The sequence below is a fragment of the Schistocerca serialis genome, chromosome 5, assembly GCF_023864345.2.
Source record: "Schistocerca serialis cubense isolate TAMUIC-IGC-003099 chromosome 5, iqSchSeri2.2, whole genome shotgun sequence".
Classification (NCBI taxonomy): domain Eukaryota; kingdom Metazoa; phylum Arthropoda; class Insecta; order Orthoptera; family Acrididae; genus Schistocerca; species Schistocerca serialis.
The window spans coordinates 615,713,323-615,734,733 of NC_064642.1; the positions used below are offsets into that span (position 1 = coordinate 615,713,323).

General features: G+C 44.9%; 1 protein-coding gene across 2 annotated transcripts in view; it reads left to right on the forward strand.

Moving 5' to 3' along the window:
- Positions 1-21,411, forward strand: part of LOC126480994 (synaptic vesicle glycoprotein 2C-like) — a 175,149-nt gene that overhangs the window by 39,493 nt on the left and 114,245 nt on the right. For both annotated transcript variants that reach the window (XM_050104438.1, XM_050104439.1), the window contains exon 4: positions 12,487-12,649. In XM_050104438.1, coding sequence (XP_049960395.1) covers positions 12,487-12,649 — 163 coding nt within the window. The remainder of the gene's footprint in view (positions 1-12,486; positions 12,650-21,411) is intronic.

The window sequence follows — 21,411 nt, forward strand, 5'->3', positions numbered from 1 at the left end:
TCAAATGGCTCTGAGCACTATGGGACTTAACGTCTGAGGTCATCAGTCCCCTAGAACTTAGAACTGCTTAAACCTAACTAACCTAAGTGCATCACACACATCCATGCCCGAGGCACGATTCGAACCTGCGACCGTAGCGGTCGCGCCGTTCCACACTGAAGCGCCTAGAACCGCTCGGCCACACTGGCCGGCCCGAATTTAACAGTGATATTCCCATAGCATTCTTAATGTTAACGCCCTTGCTTTTAGTTTCGGTAAGGTTGACTCTCCTATATGCAAATCAATTCTTCCGACAATCATTTCGTTTGCGATTTCTTCACGTTTTTCATGTAACCATTTCTCCTTAGGTTTCCTGCACCTCCTGTTTATTCCATTCCCAAGTGCTTTGTATTTTGTATTCCTGAATTTCCCTGAACATCTTACATCTCCTTCTTTCATCGACCAACTGAAGTATTTCTTTTATTACCCATGGTTACGTCGCAGGTACCTTATTTATGTCTTGTTTTTCTTTCGAACTTCTGTGACCGAACTTTTTGGAGATGTCCATCCTTCTCCAACTGAACTGCCTATTGAGCTACTCCTTATCGCAGTATCGATAGAAACACCGAACTTCAAGCATAACTCTTGACTCCGTAGTACTTCCTCATCCCACTTCTTTGTGCATTGATTCTTCCTAACTTGTCTCTTAAACTCATGCCTATTCTTCATCATTATTAAATTGTCATCTCAGTCTGTATCTGCTCCTGAGTATGCCTCAGAATCCAGTATCTGATTTTGGAATCTCTACCATGATGCAATCTAGCTGAAATCTTCCCGTATCTCTCGGCCTTTCCCATGTGTACCTACTCCTCTTGAGAGTATTCGCTATTAGCATCCGAAATTTACTGCAGAATTCAACTAAAGTTTCTCGTCTCTCTCCTGATACCAACCCCATATTATCCCGTAACCTTCTCCTGCAATCGCATTCCAATACCTCGTGACTATCAAATTTTCATCTTCCCTTACGTACTGAATTACCTGTTAAATATCCTCATATTCACTCTATCTCTCCATCTTCGGCTTGCGAGGTCAGCATGTATACCTGAACTATCGCTGTCGGCGTTGCTTTGCTGTTTATTTTGATGAGACAACTCTGTCGCCGAACTGTTCACAGTAACACACTCTCTGCCCTACCTTCGTATTCATAACGAATCCTACTCCCATTTTTTTTCTGGCGCTGTTGATTTACCCTATACTCATCTGACACAAATCCTTGTTTTTTCTCCATTTCACTTCACCGACTCAGACTATATCTAGATTGAGCCTTTGCATTTCCGTTTTCAGATCTTCTAGGTTCCCTATCACGTTCAAGCTTCTGACATTCCACTTCCCAATTGGTAGAACGTTATTAAATTGTCATCTCAGTCTGTATCTGCTCCTGAGTATGCCTCAGAATCCGGTATCTGATTTTGGAATCTCTACCATGATGTAATCTTTTTCTCACGGTCACCTCCCCCTTGGCAGTCCCCTCTCGGAGGTGCGTATGGGGGATTATTCCGTAATCTTTTGGGGACGGAGATATCATCGTGACATTTGTTCAATTACAGGCCACACATACTGTTGATACACATTAAACTGTATATCTTTAATGCTGTGGTTTCCATTGCTTTCTGCATCCTCATGCCGTTGATTATTGCTAATTCTTGCACCCTTTATGGGTAGTTTCCCACCCAAGAGCAAGCTGCCCGTTCCTCCACCCTCTTTCACAAGGCCATTGACCGAAAGAGGGGTGACTCCTTATGCTGTAAGTCTTCGGCCGTTATTGCTGATGATTTTTATTCGACATCTAAGTGGTGGCGGGGTTCGATCCTGGGACCGAAGACGGTTCATTACTAATCAAACGCTCCTCCTACACCACAAGTGCACTTATCTAGTATTAGCTATGGGAGACATTCTCCAACGCTTACATGTAACCTGTGGTAGAAATCGAAGACATATTGACAGCTGCGAATCACCTGCATCCCTTCACGCTTGATGTGTTTACCGACGACGATGTCATCTCTCAGCAGTACAATTGTCCTTGTCTCTGAGCATTATAGTAAACTCAGTAGGTGTCTTGGCGACTAAATTCGCCTTATGTGAACTCTATTGAACCCACCTGTCTGGCTATCGGGCACCATCACCGCGTACACAAATTAGCTGCCCGTTACTTACGCATATTACAGGACCTGTGAGTTGACATCTAATGCCACACACCTCCACAAACCTACCAACGAACTGTCGGATCTCTGATAAGGAGTATCCGTGATGTATTCCGTGCCAAAGACAGGTAAACAAACTGTGAAGCAGATGTTCAAAATGTTCTGGCTCATCAGCATATTTGTTTCGAAGTGAGTGAGGAAGCTATTCCTGGACTATTGCTTGTATTTTCTACAACCAGGAGAAGACATTTTCATGAGATACTCAGTGTTTGTTATGTGCATACCTCACTTCTACCGTAATCGATGCATCGTACAGGATAACGAGGAATGTGTGTAGCAAATGAACTATGTGAGGAAGCTTTAACCTCTACCACATAGTGTCAGTCATTACTTTAGTTTGATGGACTGAAAGCCTTTCGGTTTTTACCCCTCAGAAAATTTCAGTTTAATCCTCAAAGTGTAATAACCCCCTGGAGCGTATCAGTAGTCTAAAATGACAGAATTTATATCATGAGTTTTGTATAGTCAGAAATTTTGTTAATCACGTGAGATCTTTGGTAAGAGGGTGAATGTTGCCAACTGCCAGCCCGTTCTCTCGTGGGGGAACAAAACATATGGGGATTTACTTGACAGTAACTAAGGAGCATTTGGACAAAAGCTTGCTGATTTTCTAGGGAGACTCACAAACTTTAATAATCACCTGAAAAAAGATCAGTCTGCGAAGTCAGAGATGTTGCTAGTCCATGCACTCGTGTTCGTCACCGGCCGATGTGGCCGAGCGGTTCTAGGCGCTTCAGTCTAGAACCGCGCGACAGCTACGGTCGCAGGTTCGAATCCTGCCTTGGGCATGGATGTATGTGATGCCCTTAAGTTAGTTAGGTTTGAGTAATTCTAAGTTCTAGGGGTTGATAACCTCAGATGTCCCATAGTGCTCAGAGCCATTTGAACCATTTCTTATTCGTCCTTCAATGAGGCACAATTTTCCTACTCTTAAAACATCTCGTCGTCATTCTGTAAAGTCTTGCCGCGCAATGTTTTCTACAGTAGAAGAAAGAGGAAGAAGTCACTGGGTGTCATTTGAGGAGAATACAGGGCTGAGGATCGATTTGATATGGCGAAGAAACAGCTTGTGTGACTGTGTGCTGTGCAGAATGAACTGTAGTGGAACAAGAAGAACCCCTCGGACAGCTCCCCATAACTTTCGGTCTTGATAGCCTCTTTGCAACTTCGTCAGAATATTTCATCGGTATCCTCCTGTAACTGTTTGCCCCTTGCGACTACACCACACCATGCCAGCCACGTAAGACACACAGCATCCTCAGGGTTGCATGTGATGAACTCAAATATTTCCAAGGTTACTTTGCTCCTTTGTCTCAACGCCTTAGTGAAGCAAACAGCACTCATTTACCGTGATTAGGTGTCTAAAGAAGCCACCTGGATTGGCACGACACAGTTACAATATTTCTCTGCTCCCTCGGTTCCGCGGTCATTTTGAAAGCGTGTGAGCAGTCGCGGAACTCAGCAGCCGGCATTTGCCATATTTCAAAAGTGGTGCACCATGTTGTAAACCATTCCTTCGACTGTCGTCTCGATTGCGATACAGAAATCCTAGGAACAGCACGGCCTGAACTTCTCTTGGGATTCACACAATGTAATAATCAGCCACTCCGTTCTTCGTATTTACGATTTGTTTGAGCAGAGTGGAAGCGTCTGCGTCACCTAGTTGTTGTGCCATATGATGGTTCTTGTCGTTGTATCCCCTTCAACTGCAGGAAACGAATTAGCACACGATGATCTACTGCCCACTAGATAACAAGAGGTAAAACCTGGTAAGTGGTAAGATATTGTGGGACCAAACTGCTGAGGTCATCAGTCCCTAAGCTTACACACTACTTAAACTAATTTATACTAAGGACAACACACATAACCATGCCCGAGGGAGGACTCGAACCTCCGACGAAGGGAGCAGCGCGGACCGTGACAAGACTCCTGAGACCGACTGGCTACCTCGGGCGGCGCCGGTAAAAACTGGTGAAAGAAGAATATGGTGCTCGAGATTTGCGGGTGACATGGTTCTTCTAGCTACTGATGGAAAGGAATTTCACGATATAGTGGATAGAACTGAAGCTAAAGGAAAGATTTATGGAATGAAAATCAACAAAAACAAAGTAAAAGTAATGGCGCTAGGAGCAAAACAAAGGATAATTGGTGAAAGAGGTATTTTACAAGAAAAGGAAAATTTTCTACAGCAATATGGACAAAGATTTGAGCTATGGACTAATAAAATGTTTTGTATGGAATGAAGTCCTGCATGGTGCTGTAACGCGGACATTGAAGGAGAAAGATACAGCAAGGCTGGAGGCTTATGAGATATGAACATAGCGGAGGATGGAAAGAATAACTTGTGTGGACAGAGTGAAAAACGAAGAGGTACTGAGAAGAGTAGAACAAAGACAATTACTAGACGTAATAAAACGAAGGCAACGACAGAGTATTGTGCATATATTAAGAAAAAGGAGGGGATTATACAGACCGTCTTAGAGGGTTGTATAGATGGGAAGAGGAGGCGAGGGAAGAAGAGATTTCAGATCCTGGAGATGTGACGGGAGGCAGCTCATTAGCAGCATTAATAAGAAGAAAGCAATGGATCACGGGGAATGGAGACGCAAAGGAGCTGTATTAGAAAACTGATGCTTTGGCTCCTCTGTCGGCGTGCTTGTGTACTGTGGAGCGATATCACTCTGTAGTAACACGACTTCAGGCGTGTACCTGTAAATCGTCAAATACAGGTTACTTCAAATTTAGCAGCAGTTATGACGCGTCCTTCTACTGAATGATCAACTGGGCAAGTCCGGCCACATTTGAATTCACCCACCCATTTCTTAAGTTTTGAAAACTGGGAACTCTCTATGCAACATTCATTAAGTTTTCGTTGTCGATAAGCCATCCTAAGCAAACGGGAAGTGCAGCAAGCATGTGTAATAGGACCTATACCGTTCTTAATATACCTAAGCTATTAGTCACATAAGATCAGCAGTCCCTTCAGATACTCGCTGTTATTGTCCATAGAAAGGGCTGTAGCTTATCCCTGATGTTATTCAGTCTGATATTGAGCAAGCAGTAAAGAAAAGAAAAGTTTGGAGTAGGAATTGAAATCCATGGAAAAGAAATAAAAACTTGGAGGTATGCCGAAGACATTGTGATTCTGTCAGAGACAGCAAAGGACGTGGACGAGCTGTTGAACGGAATGGATAATGTCTTGGCTGGAGGATATAAGGTGAACTTCAATAAAAGCAAAATGAGGAGAATGGAATGTAGTAGAAGTAAATCAGATGATGCTGAGGGCATTAGATTAGGAAATGAGACCCTTAAAGTACTAGATGAGATTTGCTATTTGGGGAGCAAAATAACTGATGATGGTCGAGGTAGAGAGGATATAAAATGTAGACTGGCAATGGCAAGGAAAGCGTTTCTGAGGAAGAGAAATTTGTTAACAATGTGTACAGATTTAAGTGTGAGGAAGTCTTTTCTAAAATTATTTGTTTGGAGTGAAGCCATGTGTGGAAGTGAAACATTAGACAAGAAGAGAATAGAAGATTTCGAAATGTGGTGCTGCAGAAAAATGCTGAAGACTAGATAGGTATCACGTAACTAATGAGGAGGTACTGAATAGAACTGGGGAGAAACGGAGTTTGTGGCACAACTTGACTAGAAGAAGGAATCGGTTGGTAGGGATCACCAATTTAGTATAGGAGGGAAGCGTGACGGGCAAAAATCGTACAGGGAGACCAAGAGATGAGCGCACTGAGCAGATGCAGAAGGCTGCAGGTTGTAGTCGTTACTCGGAGATGAAGAAGCTTGCACAGGATAGGGTAGCATGGAGAGCTGTATCAAATATGAAATGGGACTTAAATTCTGCAGTAGTGAAGGCGAGCGGAAGACAAACCTTGCTGGTAGGGTTCTGGGGAGTATAGTGCTTCTGAGAAGGACACCAAATGTGAAACGCTAGTGTGACGAGTTATGGAGTACTACTCCACACTTGAAGAGCGAAGCACTGTCAAAAAGATGCAACTAATATCTAAGAAAAGTAAAGTTATGTAATAATGTTTTTGATTGTATATTGCCATATGTGTGTAGTCTGAGTACACACTGAAATACATGCGCCGTAGTATCGCGACACACTACTAACGCCGGCCGCTGTGCCATCACAACTGCAATACTTCCGCTGATGCTGAAAATAAATTACTGAACGATATTCGGTTTTATCATTAGGGTCCACCATTCCGTTTTGGTTCTCCCGGTACCCTGCTAAGATACTTTGTCGTGGGCATTTAATGTTTACCAGCCCTGCAAACAAGCAAAACATTAATGCTTAACTTTACTGTTTAGAGGTGATATTTAGAACTTTGCCTACTCCCTGTATAACTACTTGACATGGGTGGAAGCCCAATGAGATGTTATTCATGTCCAGTAATGTTTTAACATTTCGGATGAAACTGATACTGAACAGTTTACACTGACAAAAAAAATTTTTTTAAAAAGAATCCCAGCACCAAGACGGAGTCATGCGAAATGTAGGAAAGTTATTAGATATAAAAGTGACACCAGTAGCGCCACTACGAGGATGCAAATTAGATTTATTTTTAATACGCTTTGTAACGGTCGTGAGCGTTAGTTACCTTTGAGATTGGAAGTGGCGGGTTAACGTTAATCAAGAATGTCTTTGAGACGACGAAGATGCCGTGATCAACATCTCACCGGCTTTGAACGAGTACGTGTAATAGGCTAAGAGAGGCTGATGTTCCTTCAGCAACATTCCAGAAAGTGGAAGTTACTTACTCTGACTCGATCGTTCGTGCGCTTTAAAATGTTTGCCTGCTTTTTACTCAAAACTGAATGTACTGTTCTCTGTTATAAAAAGGTTGAACTGGAATTACCATGGCAAATAGTGTGTCACAATGCACATATTTACATAAAGAAAAAGCTAACTGGTGTTCACTGTGCGGGAGATTAAATCAAAACTGTTACTCAGAAGCCGCTAACAAACTCAAATTGTGCACTGCCTAAAAAAAAAAACTGAAAGACTGAAGTTACTTAGCAACACTATGAAACACACAGTGCCTACTGGCCCATTAGAAGTCTGAATTACAAAGAAAATGCTTAGAATTCGCGCAATGGAGACGTGAGATGAGAAACGAAACAAGCAGCAAACTATGGAAAGAATCTGGCCTGAAAAATTATTGCATAATCAGCAGCAACATCACAGTGTGAAGTAATCGCGCCAGCTACAACACGCTAAAGCAAAACTAAACTACTGGGAGAACGAATGGGATGATTTTCTAACACAAAGAAACTTCTTATTTCAAATGAAAATTCTAATCCGTTCATTATAATGACAATGCCGAATTTTAAACTCTTACTTCACAAGAACATTAAACTCGCAGAAAACAAAAACCTGTACTTTCTTTACGGAATTCTTACAAGGCAATGGTTTTACGATTAGGCCAACTGAAATGAATTAAACAGAAATGCCATAAAGTGAGTCAGGGAGGTGGACTGTTCTATTGCAAAACTCTCTAACATTATCAGTACGCGCCAGCAAACATTATTAACTTAGAAACATATCCATAATGCAGATCCATTCTCTGTGTTCCATAAACGCTGCAGTTTTAATTTCTTCCATCAGATTAATAATGCATAACTATTTTCTTCAGCTAAATCCTCCTCCAATATGCACCACGCTAGAAGCCCGCCAGCTTACCTAGCTCACTCCACGTCAAACACACGACTACCTACAAGACTGCCAAAGATTCACAAGTTCAGAGATACTACAGTCGCTGCCGTTAGTCGACTATTCCAAAGATGTCATACGAGACTGCTTCACTCTCGTAACACGAAATTTCCACTCATTCGGAAACTATCAGCACATCTCCAGTCCACCTATATACAAGGGTTGGAACTTTAATAGTGGCAACTATTTATTTACAGCTCGTACAAAATAGATACGTGTTTCAAAGTTTTACTGACCTTCAAAGTAGTCACAAGCATTGTGTATAACCCGTTGCCAGCAACGTGGAAGTCGTAGGATACTCTTAGCAATGCCAGTTGTGTTGACAGTTCGAGCGGCGCGGTCTATTGCCCGACGAATTTGTAGCAGCTGGTCGTAGATTGTATTCCAAAAATGAACAGCATAGAGACAGAAGTTATGACACTTCCTGCAGGACCTGACGATCATTTTGCAGGACAATGCTCAAGCACGTACAATGCAAACTGTTACTGATTTGTTTGACTGATGGGGCTACTAAGTGCTATACCACCTACTGCACTGCCATGACTTAAGCCTTCGTGAGATCAACTCGACTTCTAAACCGAAGGAAACACTTCACAACATTCGCTTCAGAACTGCTACAAATTAGTCGGGCCATAGACCACACCGATCGAACTGTCAACACATCTGGCACTTCTAAGAGTATCGTACGACTTCCACATCGCTGGCAACGGGTTGTACACAATGTTGGTGACTACTTTGAAGCTCAGTAAAACTTTGAAACACGTTTCTATTTTATACGAGCTGTAAATAAATAGTTGCCACTATTAAAGTTCCAACCCTCGTATGTCCATATTTAAAAATAGGAATGTAGCCACTGAGCATGACAGCAGGCAGCTATGGTTACGGGAAGGTTCGGTCGTGCGAAGACCGGACTGCGGAAGGCCATGTGGCACTACCGACAGGGAAGACCGTCGTATTCTGCGTATGGCTGTGACGCATCAACAGCGTCTGCAGCAGGATTCGAGCAGCATATGGCACCACAGTGTCACAAAAAACTGGTACAAATCGGTTACTTCAATGACAGCTCCATGGTAGAAGAACCACCGCTGTTTGCGAAGTCACTGGTGTCAAGCGAGAGCTTATTGGAGGGCTGAGTGGACGTTCTGATGATAGCCGTTTCTGTCTTGATACTAGTAATGGCCATGTGTCGATTAGAAGGATGCCTGGTGAGCGCCTGAAACCGAACTGTTTGCGCCCTAGACACACTGGACGTACACCTGGAGTTATGGCCTGCGTTGCGACTCTCACACGCATCCTGATTGCAACATTGTACGTCAATCTCGTGATTCGACCTGTTGTGTTGCCATTCGTGGAACGTATACCAGGAGTATGCATGCCAAATTCAGAAGAAGCAAAATCCCCAAGACTGGCTGTTTCACGCAAGCTAGAAATTTAGTGCGGACGTCAATGCGAGATGCTTTTAATAGTTTCCACAATGAAACATTGTCTCAAAATATAGTTGTTGTTGTTGTTGTTGTGGTCTTCAGTCCTGAGACTGGTTTGATGCAGCTCTCCATGCTACTCTATTATGTGCAAGCTTCTTCATCTCCCAGTACCTACTGCAACCTACATCCTTCTGAATCTGCTTGGTGATCTGAATTATTTCTTTTATTTCGTCATACATTTCTTCAATTTCTTCGTCATCTGTAGAGCTAGTTGGCATATAAACTTGTACTACTGTAGTAGGCGTGGACTTCGCGTCTAACTTGGCCACAATGATGCGTTCACTGTGCTGTGTGTAGTAGCTTACCCGCATTCCTATTTTTTTTATTCATTATTAAACCTACCCCTGCATTACCCCTATTTGACTTTGTATTTATAACCCTGTATTCGCCTGACCAAAAGTATTGTTCATCCTGCCACCAAACTTCACTAATTCCCGCTATATCTAACTTTAACCTATCCATTTCCCTTTTTAAATTTTCTAACCTACCTGCCTGTTTAAGTGATCTGATATTCCACGCTCCGATCCGTAGAATGCCAGTTTTCTTTCTCCTGATAACAAAATATGGTAGAAAGGTCAAAGAAATTCTGGTCGTACGTAAAGTACACCAGTGACAGAAAACAGTCATGCCGTCACTGCGCGATAGAGATGGAAATGTTTCCGATGATGGTGCCACTAAAGCGGAGTTACTAAATACAGTTTTCCGTAATTTCTTCACGAAAGAAGACGAAGTAAATATTCCAGAATTCAAAACCAGAACAGCCGTTAGCATGAGTGACGTAAAAGTAGGTATCTTAGGTGTTGCGAAACAAATCACTTAAGAAAGGCAAGTCTTCCGGTCCAGATGGTATACCAGTCAGGTTCCTTCCAGAGTATGCAGACACAATAGCGCCTTTCTTCGTAATCATATACAACCCCTCACATGACGAAAGGTCTATTGCTAAAGACTGGAAAGTAGCACAGGTCACAACAATATTCAAGAAAGGAAATAGGAGTAACCCATTAAATTACAGTGCCATATCACTGGCCTCAATTTGCAGTAGGATTTTGAAGCATATACCGTACTCGAACATTGTGAATCACTTTGAAGAAAATGACTTGTTGATACGTAACCAACACGGATTCAGAAAATATCGTTCTTGTGCAACACAGCTAGCTCTTTATGCCCATGAAGTAATGAGTGCTGCCGACAAGGGATCTCAGATCGATTCCATATTTTTAGATTTCCAGGAGGCTTTTGATACCGTTCCTCATAAGCGACTATTAATGAAATTGCGTGCATATGGAGTATCGTCTCAGTTGTGTGACTGTATTCGTGATTTCCTCTCAGAAAGGTCACAGTTCGTAGTGATAGGCGATAAATCATCGAGTACAACAGAAATGATATCTGGCGTTCCGCAAGGTAGAGTCACAGGCCCTGTGCTGTTCCTGATTTATATAAATGATCTAGGTGATAATCTGAGCAGCCCCCTTGGATTGTTTGCAGATGACGCTGTAATTTACCGTCTAGTAAAATCATCAGACGATCAATTCCAATTACAAAATGATCTAGAGAGAATTTCTGTATGGTGCGAAAAGTGGCAGTTAGCACTAAACAAAGAAAAGTGCGAGGTCAACCACATGGGTACAAAAAGAAATCCAATAAATTTTGGTTATACGATAAATCGCACAAATATAAGGGCTGTCAATTCGACTAAATACCTAGGAATTACAATGAAATCCGATAAATTTTGGTTATACGATAAATCGCACAAATATAAGGGCTGTCAATTCGACTAAATACCTAGGAATTACAATGACAAGCAACTTAAACTGGAAAGACCACAGAGATAATATTGTGGGGAAGGCGAAACAAAGACTGCGCTTTGTTGGCAGAACACTTAGAAGTTGCGACAAACCCACTAAAGAGACAGGCTACACTTGTCCATCCTCTGCTGGAATATTGCTGCGCAGTATGGGATCCTTACCAGGTAGGATTGACGGAGGACATCGAAAAAGTGCCAAGAAGGGCAGCTCGTTTCTTGTTATCGCGCAATAGGGGTGAGGGTGTAACTGATATGATACGCGAGTTGGGGTGGCAGTCACTGAAACAAAGGTGGTTTTCTTTGCGGTGAGATCTATTTACGAAATTTCAGTCACCAACTTTCTCTTCCGAATGGGTAAATATTTTGTTGACACCCACCTACGTAGGGAGAAATGATCATCATAATAAAATAAGAGAAATCAGAGCCCGAACGGAAAGATTTAAGTGTTCCTTTTTCCCAGGCGCCATTCGAGAGTGGAATCGTAGAGAAGCAGTACGAAAACGGTTCGATGAACCCTCTGCCAGGCACGTAAGTGTGAATTGCAGAGTAGCCACGTAGATGTAGATGTAATATTTTCCAACAGGATAACGCTCGACCACATGCCGCTGTCGTAACTCAACATGCTCTACAGAGTGTCGACATCTTGCCTTGGCTTGTTGACCATCAAATCTGTTTCAATTGGAGCACGTATGGGACATCATCAAGTGACTATTCCACCGTCATCCACAACAAGCATTAACTGTCACTGTATTGACCGAACAAAGGCAACAGTCATGAAATTCTAACCCACAAACTGACATCCTTCATCTGTGCCATACAAAGTATACACGTTAGCATGCTTGCATTCAACATTGTGGAAGATACATTCTTGGTGGTGGTATCTCTTTTTTTGTGTCAGTTTATTTACAGGGCCGGTTCGAAAACACTTTTACACAAAAGTGACTTATCATTTAGGACGGCCTTAGCCACCGTCTCCCCACTCTTCCTCGTACACTTTCCGTCGTGTCAGTTTTCGCTACTGATTGTGATGCATCCCGTATACAAACCTTGCACTGGCCCGCTCCTTGCGCCACTCTCAGCTTTCCACACCAAGTGGCCGCTACTAATTGGGATACGTCCGGTATAGAAATCTTACAACTGTTTGGCTTCTGGCGTCCCCTCAGCTTGCCACCTCAAGCAGGGTCTGTACCCCTTCGCTCTTAAACAGGCCCTGTACGTTTGTTGCAGGCATGATCACAAGTGCGTTCATGTGGGGCGGTCTCTCAGACACGCTGGGCAGGCAGCGCCTGCTGATGATCAGCCTCATATTGGATGGCGTGTTGGCGGTCGCCTCTGCCTTCGCCGTCCAGCTGTGGGCAATGTTCCTGCTGCGGTACTTCGTCGGTTTCATGTGAGTACCCGTCAGTTACCTTACCTCTGGATGCAATCGAACTTCAAGTCAGATATACCGAAATACTGCAAAACACAAATGTAGAGTTTCTTTATGCGTCTAATCTTCTTTGGCTTCTGCTAATCTAATCTGCAATGAGATCCTTATTTGCTTGCGTTGTGCTTGATTTGGATTGCAAAATGAAGGAACTGAGCATGTCAGTTTCAAAAATACAGTTTCATAATGCGTTGCCTCTGTAACTACACTACTGGCCATTAAAATTGCTACGCCAAGAAGAAATGCAGATGACAAACGGGTATTCATTGGACAAATATGTTATACTAGAACTGACAGGTGATTATATTTTCACGCAATTAGGTTGCATAGATCCTGAGAAATCAGTTCCCAGAACAACCACCTCTGGACGCAATAACGGCCTTGATACGCCTGAGCATTGAGTCAAACAGAGCTTGGATGGCGTGTACATGTACCGCTGCTCATGCAACTTCAGCACGATACCACAGTTCATTAAGAGTAGTGACTGGCGTATTGTGACGAGCCAGTTGCTCGCCCACCATTGACCAGACGTTTTCAATTGGTGAGAGATCTATATCTAGGAAGGCCAGTACAGGACCTGCCACATGCGGTCGTGCATTATGCTGCTAAAATGTAGGGTTTCGCAGGGATCGAATAAAGGGTAGAGCCACGGGTCGTAACACATCTGAAATGTTACGTCCACTGTTCAAAGTGCCGTCAATGTGAACAAGAGGTTACCGAGACGTGTAACCAATGGCACCTCATACCATCACGCCGGGTGATACGCCAGTATGGCGATGACGAATACACGCTTCCAATGTGCAATGTCGCCAAACACGGATGCGACCATCATGATGCTGTAAACAGAACCTGGATTCATCCGAAAAAACGACGTTTTGCCATTCATGCACCCAGGTTCGTCATTGAGTATACCATTGCAGGCGCTCCTGTCTGTGGTGCAGCGTCAAGGGTAACCGCAGCCGTGGTCTCCGAGCTGATAGTCCGTGCTGCTGCAAACGTCGTCGAACTGTTCGTGCAGATGGTTGTTGTCTTGCAAACGTCCCCATCTGCTGACTCAGGGATCGAGACGTGGCTGCACGATCCGTTACAGCCATGCGGATAAGATGCCTGTCATCACGACTGCTAGTGATACGAGGCCGTTGGGATCCAGCACGGCGTTCCGTATTATCCTCCTGAACTCACCGATTCCATATTCTGCTAACAGTCATTGGATCTCGACCAACGCGAGCAGCAATGTCGCGATACGATAAACCGAAATCGCCATAGGCTAAAACTCGACCTTTATCGAAGTCGGAAACGTGATGGTACGCATTTTTCCTCCTTAAACGAGGTATCACAACAACCAGGCAACGCCGGTCAACTGCTGTTTGTGTATGAGAAATCGGTTGGAAACTTTCCTGATGTCTGCACGTTGTAGGTGTCGCCACCGGCGCCAACCTTGTGTGAATGCTCTGAAAAGCTAATCATTTGCATATCACAGCATCTTCTTCCGGTCGGTTAAATTTTTCGTCAGTAGCACGTCATCTTCGTGGTGTAGCAGTTTTAATGGCCAGTAGTGTATTTGTGCACGACGATCTGATCGAGAACAAAGCAGGTTTCGGGGAACGGAGGAAGCGGGATCCACCGAATGTCAAACAAATTGTGTTTCGGACGGGCTGTGAAATGGCCGCTACTGAGCTTTAGGAGCCATCGTGTATGTTAGGAGGCGTTCGACTCCCACTTGTGAGGTCATAGGTTCGTGTGATAATGGTCGAGACAGAATGTAGCGGCGTAGGAAGGAGTCGGAAATGAAATCATGCTATAGCATTATTTATTGGACTGTAGCCCCATTTGGGGTTGTTCGCTCGCCGAGTGCAAGTCTTTTTACTTGACGCCACTTCGGCGACTTGCATGTGTATGATGAACTGATGATGAGGACAACGCAACAGCCAGATTCTGAGCGGATAAAACCTCCGAACCGACCGGGAATCAAACCCGGGCCTCTCATCTCGTGCGGCCGCCTTACAATTACTTTTTTTACCCATCATAATTACAAAAAATTTACTGTAACGACATGCTGGAAAATGTATTGTGCAATCTGAACAAGAAAAATGTCACTAATTTTTCCTCTTGAGACATTAAATCTTTTTTTGATTAATCTTTTTTAATCTGATATTATTTTATTCATTTTTAGTAAGTTAGTGGACTCACATGGATCTAACAATATTGTACATAAGCAAATTACAAAACAAAATACAAGCTTGTGTAACATCGTTGTATTTTATTAGCAAGCAATATAGAACAGAATACAGCCAAACTGAGAATACCCTTCAGTTAGTACAGTATAAGAACGACAACCACTGGAAAATAACAGTAAATAAAGGCTAACTGTTCCGAAAGCTCCACGTTGGGGACTCGGGTACAGCTTCTCAGGATACAGTCTTGTTCAGTTGTCCATTTCGAAATTGAAATTAGTATCCTGAAGAACCAATTTTTCTTGCGCTGTACTACCCAGCCGCAAGAGGGATTCTTGAACGCACTGCTTGTGTACTTAGCCAAGGTATGCAATTGATCGTGTCGCTCCAGTAAGAGAGTCCAAAAGTCAAGCATATCTTTGAGACGATCCCGAAAAAAGGTAGTACACAGAAAGATATTTGGTCCAATCAGTCACATGTTTCTTTGATAGTGGAAAGTAGGTCTTAACCGGGTGAAGGAGCATTCCTGGCTCGATTGAGTGGAGCGGCACTCGGAGACAGAAAGCAAGCATCTCCTGAATCAGAAGCCACATATCCGCAGAAGGTCCACATTCCAGGCAATGTTCATCCATGTCCGCTGTACGAAACAGCCTGCACATTAAGGAGCTGGCTAGAGAAATGATGTGTGGTACATGTCTTGTTAGAAACTTTTCGTTAACTACGAGGTACCAGGTGGCGCGGATATCCGTCGTAAAGCATCTTTGATGGATAGCTCAACACGTCAGGCCAAGCCACTTCTGGGTGGCGTCTTTCAGCCGGATTCCGAGAATGATTCGTCATCATCTGGCCATAAGCATCACGCTCAGTAGGTACCCTGGTACAGGGGGGATTCGAGTGCACGTAGATATAGTCGAAGAAGAATGTTTTGATGTGGTAGAGCGCAGGAGCGATATCAGGTGCAGGGCAGGCAAGATGGAGGCACTATTTATCAACGAAGAGACCAAGGAAACTATGTCGACAATGGGTCCTGCATCTTGAACATGGTGTTGATGTAAAAGGTCGCCGCATGCACTCAAACTCTGATAAGTCCCAGTCCTCCACAGTGAGTGGGGAGGGACATCGTATTGTATCTTGAAGAGAAGTCTATTACTATAAAGTAACCAAAGATCGCCTGGATGCGCTGTGCCATCATTGGAGTCGTCGGTAGGATTAGCGCCAAATGAAGTATCCAGTGCGCCATATCATCTTTTCGACCATATCTAAATCACAGAGGAGGTTGCCTTGGACACCTGTGCAGGATTCTGTAGTTCAGCGCTGTCTTTTGGCGGACAGGTTTCGTTAATACGATGCACAGACAACACCGAAATGTATACATCGTCCGCAGGGGGACCACTCTCCTCGCCCAGAGCCCTCTGCTTATTTCCATGGCACATTAATTCACCATGTTCTCGGTGTTGCTTGCTGCATACCGATACTGCTCGATCCATCTTTCTGCCATACACATCTCCTCCTGAGAACGGTCGAAAAAGACTAGATCACCGCATAAATGTGATTTTGGAATTTGTGTCCTCTCAGTGTGATCAGCAAAAGATGCTGTTTCAGCCCACATGGAAGCGGCTCTTGCGCTGTTGCATAGAGGTCAATGAGAAAGGGCAGTCCTGTCGGATCGAATGTAAGATGGGGTTGTGTCCTTCCACCCTACGATTAATCATCACTCTCGACGAGGCACCAATGAGAAAGGGCAGTCCTGTCGGATCGTATGTAAGATGGGGTTGTGTCCTTCCACCCTACGATTAATCATCACTCTCGACGAGGCACCAATGAGAATGGGCATGGTCACACGGATAAAGGCAGCTGGGAAGACCATCCGATCTATCTCAGCAGCCAGAGAAGACTGGCTCACTTTACCAAAAGCGCGATCAAGCTCCACGGAGACCAGGCATTGCGCAAAGTACAAGCGATGCAAGGGTGACCATATCTCGACAGTCAGTAAGTGCTGTCTGGATATTACTATATCCCCCTGAAAGATGTTTGTTCATATGAAATGAATTGGTGTATTACCTGCGTAACACGCATCGCCAGAATTCTGGTGAAGATCTTGAAATTAAAGTTGAGGAGGGTGACTTGGCGGTAATGTTCACTCCGTGTGCCTCCAGTTGGTTTGGGAACCGGAATAAAAAGACCCTCCACGAAAACCAGTGGAATGGGGACTACTAATAACAACAGTACTTGGTACATCTCTTTCCACCGCAGTGCCGTCATTATATGTCTGGTAGAATTTCAACAGCAAGCCATCTGGACGTGAAGATTTATTAACTGCCCTTCGCAAGGGCATCAGCAACATCATCAACTTTGATGTCCTCCAAAAGGGATGACAAAGCTGTATCATCAAGTGTGCCAGTAAGGGTCTGGGGGACTGTTGCCATGGTGCATCATCCTGGTGCACCAACTGATTTAGTCAGTTATAGTAACCGACAAACGCACGAGTGATATCCACCGGAGTTGTCACCCTACTACCATCTCGGAGATCAAGAATTTATACCAATTTTAGGTTGTCCTTGCCGTCTTTCAAAGGTAATGTGGTGCATGGAGGAAGGTGCTCCACCGATCGTATCCTGATAACCCGTTTGCGCCACAACACCTTCAAGCCTATGGGTAGTAATGGTGAGAATCTTCCCTGGCGACCGGAGGATGGTGAGAGCGGAATCATTTCTCAGAGAAACACACAACAGATGTCCTTCGTTGATGGTGCCAGAGCGTTCCTTCCCTACCATAACCAATCAGCACACTTTCTAAAGCCTGTTTGACACATTCGAGTCACCTTTGAAGCCGTATTGGATACCGCAGCAATCAACGATCACATGAGGCCCATGTGCTTGCTGCGAGTTGCCTACATTTCTGATTCCTTGGGTGCGCAACATTCGGTTTCCATAATCCCCGACTTTTCCAAACCGTCTGCAGCTAGAAGTTGACAGTGCACATGTATGTATTATGCCTGAGAAAGTTGTGGGCCACTGGTCTGTTGCTAGAACCCCCGTCGAAAGGTCAGATGAGATCGAATCTGCTGGAGAAATGACTGGTCACATACGTAAAGCGAGGGCGATTACCATGTAAACACCTCTCAAGTATCAGCAAGATGCAGTGTCGTGCCAAGGGACACAGTTCAGGGCCCAGAGTGTTGTTTGGTTTTTGGTCTTTTTGAGACAGCACGCTATGAAGGCTCAGTCAACAATGATGTGGTTATAGCTTCCCAAGAAGAGAGGCGTAATTTCTTTCACACAGGAACATGAGTAGCCCCGCCTTTGATATGTCCCAGAAGGAACATAAACATTAAAACTCGAGTCCCCTGCGTATCTAACGCCAGTCCCTGTGCCGACGGCAAATACATCACATTGGTTATCGTAACTGCACTAGGGCAGCAATTCCACTGTCTCTGTAGCAGCAGGCGTAACGTAAGCAGTTAACCTGTAGAAGCATGATTATGTCTTCAGTCCAATGTCCTGCCATAAAGCAATATCCACGTCCGCCGCACTGAACATATCGCACAGCAGTTGAAGTCTGAGGCAATCTTGTACACTTGCATCTGATCTACAGACAGTGGGACGTTGATAACAACGTGTGGAGGAGGAGTAATCGCAGCAGCAGATCAGTCACGCCGAGCCACTCCTTAACTCCACAATACATTCTATATTGCCGCCGAGGCAACAGTCGTCCGTGCATCCTCGGCCGAAGATTCGGTGACAGTACCATCCTCCAATGCCATCAAGTAACTGGTAAGACTACAGAGGCCTGCCCAATGGGACGTGTTGGTTGCTGAGATACTTCGCATGACACAGGGCATCGTTTGTGACGTTGGTCGGCAATCAACGGCTGCACGTTCGACAAGAGTGAATCGGTGGCCATCGCAGTGGAAGGACATGTGTTAGAATCCGGCGTAGAGGCGTCCATCGGAATTTCATCGTGGTATTGAGGGGTCGAAGCTGCTTTTGACTGTGTCATCTTTCGCTCCTTACGCCTCTTTGGGGACCGCTTTTTCCTAGAAAGCGTCTGCGTGTCAGATGACGGGGTGAGTTCCGGCGTCCAGGCACAAAGCCGGCCATGGGCACATCAATTTCCATACCGTCATGGAGCTTCTCTTCACCTCATCTTAGAGTCGGCGGTCGTGGAGGGAGGGGGGGAGGGGGGGGGATCCATCTGGAGCGCAGCTGTATATGCAGGAGGTAAGGATGTCACAGTAGTGGAAGGCATAAGATCAAATGGCTGGAGCTGGGCGGCCCATCGCTGCAGACACTCTGAGCAACATGGCTCTCTTTTCCGCAGCCCGAGCTGGTCTATGGCTGACCATTGTATATAATGATCGCTCTGCATCCCCCGATGTATAGGTAGAACGGAACACGCTTACTGAGTTCAAAGCGCACCTGTCACTACATTCAATACAGGGTAGGTGGTGAATTGTGCGCACTTGTCCACGACGTGGCTGTGATTCATTTCATAGGACCGGAGTGTAACCACCACATCGTCCACCAGCGTTTCGAATGGGAGTTCGTAAATATGGATCGTCCTGAGTCGGAGATCTGCAGGGTCCGCAGTCACTGCACCAACGTTGCCGTCCGAATCTCGGAACTTGAGCCCGTTGCTCATCTACAATCACGTCGTATGCATTATCAGTTTCTAATTTAATGTAAACCATGCTGCTCACAATTGAGATGTGGATTACAACAAGATCGGTACAGGGGATTTTCACATCGTCTCGAAGAAATTGCTCTACATCCAGCGTGCACATTCATTGGAGAAGCTTAATTTCAGCTTTGATTTCCGATAAGAATGGCCTTTTAATTCAAAAGACACTTACTCGCACGGAAGCCGTTGTAGCACGTACGCATGTCGGAAGCGCATGCTGTGGCGAGGGTGTAAACAGCCCGCTCCGCATCACTTGGCCGACAAAGGCAGACTGCCATTCAGCTACGGAGGTAGGCTTAGCGAACGGCCTGTTTCATACGCACACAGCTGAGAGGCGGGCTGCTCACTCGGTAAATCCCAACACGGCATTGCTGACATGACGAGGACCCGACGGACCAGAACACACGACGTTGCAGCAGGTGAGCGGCAGCTAGTAACGTCCATGATTGAGACAAACCCTGGACCTCCGGCTGGAGAACAGCGATGGGAAGCTTGCAGACCCCAGCAGTACAGAGCCGGACGGTCGTCCGTTCGTGCCTTGGACCATGAGGTGACAGCTGTCTGCTCGGTGATTCTTCACACAGAAACATCCTTTAGCATTTAGCTACAATATAGCAGGCCAGCAACTGGAAGCAGTTAATTCCATAAATTATCTGGGAGTAGGCATTAGGAGTGATTTAAAATGGAATAACCATATAAAATTAATCGTCGGTAAAGCAGATGCCAGGCTGAGATTCATTGGAAGAATCCTAAGCAAATGCAATCCGAAAACAAAGGAAGTAGGTTACAGTACACTTGTTCGCCCACTGCTTGAATACTGCTCACCGATGTGCGATCCGTACCAGATAGGGTTGATAGAAGAAGAGAGAAGATCCAACGGAGAGCAGCGCGCTTCGTTACACGATCATTTAGTAATCGCGAAAGCGTTACGGAGATGATAGATAAACTGCAGTGGAAGACTCTGCAAGAGAGACGCTCAGTACCTCAGTACGGGCTTTTGTTAATGTTTCGAGAACATACCTTCACCGAGGAGTCAAGCAGTATAATGCTCCCTCCTACGTATATCTCGCGAAGAGACCATGAGGATAAAATCAGAGAGATTAGAGCCCACACAGAAGCATACCGACAATGTATCTTTCCACGAGCAATACGAGACTGGAATAGAAGGGAGAACCGATAGAAGTATTCAAAGTGCCCTCCACTACACACCATCAGGTGGCTTGCGGAGTATGGATGTAGATGTAGATGTAGATGTAGTATTGGCTCCTGAGCCGTGGCGCTTGGTTCTGTATATCGTTAGCGAACGGCTTCCGATCCTCGCTGCAGACTTCGTTTGTTGGTGGTATGAGGAAAGCCTGAGATAGGTCGCGAGTGGAATCTCGGCAATGAGTGAGGCCGCAGGGTATAAAGGGGGTGCCGCAATGTGAGAAGGAGAGGTAGTTAGGAACTTAAAAAGGATGCGGCGAGTGGCGTGTTCGGAGCCGAAGAGAGGGACTGTGCCCTGATCGGTGAGGTTGCTACATTCGTGTTGGCGTGTGTGGTGTTTGGACGCCGAAATCACTGGTGGGAGGAGCGACAACCTTCATGTGCTTATTTCCATCCAAGACTTCTCAGCAACCCATGTGGCCAATTCCAGTTTCTGAATCTGGTAAGACATTTCGTCTATAAGTGTGTGTTTACAAGTAAAGGACAACATCCTGCGCTGCTTTGAAGTTCAGTTGGAGCTTGTGGGCAAGAATCCTACCATTTGTTGAGGCATAACAAGCCGGTCAGTGTTCTTAAGCAGTATATGTGACAGTCGAAATATTACATAGTCGTGTCTGTTAGACAGATCGCTGGGCCCTCTTAATCTTTATACTCTACCTAGAGCTT